Source organism: Chaetodon trifascialis, chromosome 9 (assembly GCF_039877785.1).
Source record: "Chaetodon trifascialis isolate fChaTrf1 chromosome 9, fChaTrf1.hap1, whole genome shotgun sequence".
In the NCBI taxonomy this organism is placed as follows: domain Eukaryota; kingdom Metazoa; phylum Chordata; class Actinopteri; order Chaetodontiformes; family Chaetodontidae; genus Chaetodon; species Chaetodon trifascialis.
Genome location: NC_092064.1, coordinates 19,274,461 through 19,281,303, shown reverse-complemented (window position 1 = coordinate 19,281,303; position 6,843 = coordinate 19,274,461). Strand labels below are relative to the sequence as shown.

The 6,843-nt window shown below is 42.7% G+C and overlaps 1 protein-coding gene across 1 annotated transcript; it reads right to left on the bottom strand.

The window, feature by feature from the left end:
• Window positions 1–468: 468 nt before the first annotated feature.
• gemin7 (gem (nuclear organelle) associated protein 7) lies at window positions 469–1,966 on the bottom strand. The gene is made up of 2 exons (XM_070970829.1): window positions 1,907–1,966; window positions 469–1,624 (listed from the first exon to the last, which is right to left on the bottom strand). The coding sequence occupies exon 2, from the start codon at window positions 1,601–1,603 to the stop codon at window positions 1,217–1,219; it is 387 nt and encodes a 128-aa protein (XP_070826930.1). The 5' UTR covers window positions 1,604–1,624; window positions 1,907–1,966; the 3' UTR covers window positions 469–1,216.
• Window positions 1,967–6,843: the final 4,877 nt, after the last annotated feature.

Here is a 6,843-nt window from a genome sequence, read left to right as displayed (position 1 = left end):
AGCTAAAGACTGGGAAAGAGGTGGATCGCTCCAAAAACACCTGTTTGGAACATTCCACAGGTGAACAGGTTCATTGGTAACAGGTGAGAGTATCATGATTGGGTATGAAAGGGGCGTCCTGGAAAGGCTCAGTCGTTCACAAGCCAGGATGGAGCGAGGTTCACCACTTTGTGAACACATGATTGTATAAAGGATTTTACTACATGTGCTCAGGAACACATTGTGAAACCGTCATCTGTAAACACAGTTTGATTGATGATGATTTACAATTCATAAAGAATCCCAACCTTTTTTGGAAATGCTGTGCTTATGCATGCTAAACAGGGGGACTAAAAAGAGCTAAGAACAGCTAATATTGTTAATAGGGCTGCATCTAATGATTATTTTCCATCTTTGATTTATCAATGAATCATTTGGTCCATAAAACACTCATCAACAGTGAATCACAATTTCCTGGAGCCCAAGGTAACGATGTCAAATGTTGTTTATTTGTTCAAAACTCTATAATATTTATGACAAAGTCTTGACCATTTCTCCAAACAGATACAAAACAGACTTTCAAATACAAAAGCTTTTAACTCAAAATAACGTTTAAAGTGCAATGTTTCACAGAGCCATAACAGTAACAACAGTAACAGCCTCTTTCTGTATCTCATAAACGAAGATGATCTACAGGGAGTCTTGTGGTGCGGAGCAGAAATGGGAGACATGTCGATACATTTTACTTCCTGGTCTTAAAGGCTGCATGAGCATGAAGTGTTACACCTTAGTGAACTAATTACATTGTGACAACTGAGAGAAATAACAGTGAATGCCTCAAATTCCCAAGATGTTCTTGTGGTTAAACAAACTTTGAAAGCACGAGTGTCATCAGCAAATTATCATCACAGTACCAATATTTTGGTCCAAAATCCAAAGCCGAGGCCCCACGTCAGGTTTCTGCATCTCTCTGGAAACACGGGCGTACGGCTCCCTCTAGTGCTGAAAACGGGGAATCGCTTCAGAGTTGGCTCTTAAAATGCAGTCACAGCGCAGTCTGTAGGACTGAGCCGTACAGGATTGAAAAGAGCCATGCGCAAACAAGCTGATCATCAAACACACAGCCAGTTTTAGAAACTATCTTACAGAGTAAGAAAATAGAGCTCACTCGCAACAACATTTGAGACTCCAAAGTGCTTTTCTTCACAAATAAACCGGTTCCAAAAGCCTCGGGTGTTCATAGATCAAAAGTGAATGAAATCACGTCCTGAGACCTGATCAGCGCCTCTTTCTGCACCCCGATGGGAGTGTGCAGGTTCGACACCTGAAAGTTCAGCACGTCGATGTCAGACGCTCCAAACGTGGCCTCCACCTTCACCCTCTCGTGCAGGTCGAAGTGGACCTTCTTGTTGGTCATGGAGAGGAGACACCGGAGGAAGCTCTCTCTCAGCACAGATCTGGCATGCTGCTCCCTCTGCAGCTGCTCAGCGTCCGCCTCTGATGCAGCAGAAGTGGGGATGGAGGTGCGACAGAGAGCGATGAAACGGGGTGATTTGGGGTCAAATCCACGGCTGTTGGGGTCGGGTCCCCTTGGCAGGCGGAGCACAGACACCGGAGTTGCCATATTGAGTGTTTCTGCCTACACCTATTAAAGAAAAAAAAGAAATCAAGAACACACTAGCGTGGCAATATCCCCACAATAAACTTCAGACTTACAGTTTGCTAAATTTGGTAAAAGTTAGCACTTGGCGATGTGCCTTGCTATGGTCCAGCTAACTCTGATAAAAGCGCCTAAATCTGAACACGATATGACCGTAAAACGAGCTTTCTTCCTCACCGCAGTGGCGAACACAGAGGGGTAAATATGTATGAATAAATACGGTCTAAAGCTTAACAAACCCCCGTTTTCTTTGATTTATACACTTACCTTACTGTTAGTTCACTGCAGTTATCAGAAGCGGCTGAAGCACGGAAGCATTTCTTCTTCGTTGTATTTGTTAGGGCATGGTAAAGCAGTACTTATTCGTGCATTGCGCCGCCTTGTGGACTGGAGGGTTAAAAAACAGCATCTTGGCAGCTCAACTCAACTCTGCCTGTAATGAAATCAAGCACTGTATTTAAGAACAAACTTGAGGTACTTACACTTTATTTCAGGCTTTTCTTTTCATATCACTTTCTACTTTTTACTTCACTACACTTATTTGACAACTTTGTTGCTAGTTACTTTACAACTAAAAATATTTTTCATACACAGCATATAAAGAGCTCGCCTGACAGTTTACAAAAGTACAGCTAAAACCATTGATTAACTGGTTGGCTGATTCATGATTCCGTGTTCACTTATATGAGGATTTGCTGTTTTTGCACTAAGCTTTTGCTTTTGCTCCTTTCCTTTAAACTATCTTAATAATTTAGAGGTTTGTACTTTTGATTGGATGCTTGGACAAAACGTGCATTGTGAAAGATGGTGTCACTTTGATGCTCTGGGTTTTTACAAGCCAAACAATCAGTCAGTTGGAGAAAATAATCATCAGATTCATCCATAATAAAAGTAATCACTAGCTTACACAAACCTCAACCAGCCTCACGTAACTTAAACAGTAAAAACATGAGTAATACCCTAATGATATCATCACACCACTGCAGCACGTGTTCTGACAAAAACCAGGAAGCGAGATCATATTTCTCCAATACTCGCCACTTTGCACTGGCTCCCTGTAAAGTTTAGTATAGAGTTTAAAATTCTCCTCCTTACTTACAAAGCCATAAATGGCCAGGCACCTTCTTATCTTAAAGAGCTCATAGTACCTTATTGCCCTACTCGAACACTGCGTTCCCAGAATGCAGGTCTACTTACGGTTCCTAAAGTCTCAAAAAGCAGAACAGGAGTCAGAGCATTTAGCTATCAAGCTCCTCTCCTGTGGAACCATCTTCCAGTCTTTGTCCGGGAGGCAGACACTGTCTCTACATTTAAGAGTAGGCTTAAAACTTTCCTTTTTGATAAAGCTTATAGTTAGGGCTGGCTCAGGCTTGTCCTGGACCAGCCCCTAGTTATGCTGCTATAGGATTAGACTGTCGGGGGACATCCAAAGATACACCGAGCTCCTCTGTCCTTCTGTCCCTCTCCATCCGCACGCTCTCATGTCCTACCACGGCGTGTTACTAACTTAGCTCCTTCCCCGGAGTCTCTGTGCTTTGTCGTCTTGCAGGTTCCCATGGACAGTGGCTGAATCTGGATTGTGGATTTCAGCTGCGTCTCCTGCCTTGGCCCTGCCTGACATCCACTGCAACTGCTACTGCTATTATTACATCCACTGTCACTGTTACTGTGATTGCATGTCTGTCTCTCTGTCTCTCTCTCTCTCTCTCTCTGACTGCATTTCTGTCTGTCTGTCTGTCTGTCTGTCTGTCTGTCTGTCTGTCTGTCTGTCTGTCTGTCTCACTCTCCCTCTCTTGCTCTTCCTCTCTCACCCAACCGGTCGAGGCAGATGGCCGCCCACCCAGAGTCTGGTTCTGCTCGAGGTTTCTGCCTGTTGAAAGGAGGTTTTTCCTCGCCACTGTTGCCAAGTGCTTGCTCATGGGGGAATTGTTGGTTTCTTTGTAGATAAAAGAGCTTGGTCTGTACCAGCTCTATATGGAAAGTGTCCTGAGACAACTTCTGTTGTGATTTGGCGCTATACAAATAAATAAAATTGAATTGAATTGAAATTGAATATATGATAGTATAACAGTCACAGGCTCAATTTAACTGCATTGACTGCTTTTACTTTAAAGACCATAAATACATTTTCCTGATTATGCTTACATACTTAGGTTAACAGGTTAACAGTAAGGATCAAAGGTTGCTCCCGACTTGCTTCTCATGTTGCATTTAGATATCTATGTCAAGCTGCATGTAGCTCCATATGAACAATGTAAAATCTCAAGTAAAGGCAGGTCATTGAGTGCAGTGTGTGCATAAACCGGTTTTGTATGTATAGTACACAGGCGTCTTCCTCTTTAATTCATGTCCTGGTATTCCTCCCGCACTGTTTGAACATGACATTTTATGAGTCTTAACCTCAGCTGTACTTAACACACTCTGTATGTTGACTGTGGTTTATGTGACTGGCCAGAATGTTCACATTCCCATCAGCTCCCACACTCACTGCACGTGTAGGAACGCACAGGAGGCGAACACTCAAAGCTTCACTATGCAATCTGTGTAAAACAGAATATTTGTGTCCATGCAAAGATTTCCCAGACTTGATACTAAAAAAGGATGCAAAACTAGACTACTGTCACACTAGTTTTGTTGTTTTCCTCAATCCATTGTGGTGTGTGTGTGTGTGTGTGTGTGTGTGTGTGTGTGTGTGTGTGTGTGTGTGTGTGTGTGTGTGTGTGTGTGTGTAACCTACATTAGCTTATTCTGATTAAGTTTTATTCATGAATACAAATGTCATCCTGCCATATTCCATCCATCCATCCATTTTCTATACCACCCATCCCTTTCGGGGTTGCGGGGGGGGGGCTGGAGCCTATCCCAGCTGTCAACGGGCGAGAGGCGAGGTACACCCTGAACCGGTCGCCAGCTGATTGCAGGGCAACATATACACGGACATTCACACGCACACCTAGGGGCAATTTTAGAGTCACCAATCAACCTAATGAGCATGTTTTTGGTCTGTGGGAGGAAGCCGGAGTACCCGGAGAGAACCCACGCACGCACGGGAAGAACATGCAAACTTCACACAGAAAGGCCCCGCCCGGGGATTGAACCGGTGACCTTCTTGCTGTGAGGCACACGCACTACCTGCTGGGCCACTGTGCAGCCCCCTCCCATATTCCATCTCACAATAAATTTTTTCTGCTGTTTTAATATTTAAAGTGTATATTTTCTGATCAATTTAAAGCCACTCCCTTCAGAAGACCCTCCCTTCACAATTTATATCAATCATGAAGAATGACAGGAGAAGCAACTGATAACAAAGAATACAAGTTGGATTTTAGTGAAATAAAAAGGTCCATTATTTCAAAAACTGTCTTTCATTAAAAGATTGTGCTAGCAGTCTGAGCCCTGGAGCTCAAACTGCTGTGTGTTCTCATTCTAACACAACAGACAGCTGTCACTGCTGCCACTCAGAATATCACATCGAACACATGTCGACGATGTCATGTTTATGGTGGAAAAACGTTGAAAGGGAAGAAATCGTGTGTGTCATTACTCATTACATTTCATGATTTTTGCACCTCCTGTTTCATTCATGCAGTCGGTCCACTGTCATGTACCTGATTTCGTGTTCTTGAAATGTTAAATTGTGGGAAAACAATTGCACCTGTCAGAACGTGCATCACCGAGCACATTATCTCTTATCTGCAATTTAAACCGCACTCATGTCATATTGGAGTTATGGTTTCCAAAGTTTGTCCGAGTTAAAGTTCTGATTATGCCTAGGAAACTTGTTTGAGAGCTCTGATCTATACAATATTTATATTTGCATTTAATATTGTCTTGAAACAACACTAGACTTGAACGTCAGTAGTCAAGTATTTGACAGTGTTATTTGCTGTAAAGTTGCAGTTACAAGATTATAACATTACAGATGTCAACATTTTTAGGCAAAGTCAATTTTATTCTTATTTTCTGATAGATTGTTTTAGTATATATATAAATGCAGAAAATAAACAACATGTTATCATCACTTTTCCACCTTGGTGGGGGATTCTTGTCTTTGTTGACGTCACATAGAATCTGTGTGAACCATCACATTCCCATGTAGGCGCAGCCGTTAGAAAAACAGTCAAGATGCGAGTCTTGGTGTGGTTGACATTTGGTGGGATTATTTTCCAAAATGTCTACATTTTTGTTCTCCCAGGAGTGCCTCTTCTTTGTTAGCCACATGGAGTTGAAAGATCATGCTGAGGTTATGCTGAGATCCTCCTCTGGAAGGCTTGACAGTGGATGCAAATAAATTCCCGGTGAGCATTTTTTCCCATTGAATAGATGCTTAAAAACAGGCTGTGGTTGATGGTGGAAAGATGCTCAAAGCTGGTTTAAAGCTGAACATTTTTTCCACTGACTGTCCGAAGATGTTGGTTAAATGTTGACACCATATGTGATTTGCACTACCGGCTTTAATCTGAGAAATTTAAATTTGTTTTCTAAAGCTTCAAAATCATATTATTATTTGCATATCCAGGTGAAATATGGCCTAAATGTGAACGTCTTTGACTCTTGAACGTATTTTCAGTGCCTTTTCACCAGTTATTGGCTTCAGGGCATTTAATCATTCGCAAGGCGGGGTAGGGTGCGACCCTTAGGTCTCTCAGACCTCCCCCTCTGTTCAGAGACAGTTTTTCAACTTTGACATAGGCCCATGAGAAGACAGATGGTTTGAAAGAGGAGTGAGAGAAGCCATCTATGTCAAAGTTGAAAAACCGTCTCTGAACAGAGGGGGAGGTCTGAGACACCACCTATCTCCCACATACAATGCTGTCCTTTCATCTCTTCCAAAGAGATTCAAAAATTTAGCCTCTGAAAATAAACAACAAAGCCATTCACACATGGCTCAAGGAGCCTCCCACTGACAAGAATGGGACACTAACGAGGCAGACGACTGTCGTTGACACCTAAGGGTCGCACCCTACCCCGTCTTAATGGGGGATCGTTTGCCTCACAATAGAGTGATACCATCCTTGGTTTTGGGGGTTGGCCTCACTCAGAGGATAAATACTTGAACCTAACACCATTTCATTAGACTAGAGCTGTCCTATCTAGTCTGGTGCGCATGAACTGATGAAGCCTGCTTGGATGAGAAGCGGAACGTCTTCCAAGACAAACTGACAAAGTCCAGTTGCGAATGATTAAGTGCCCTGAAGCTTACA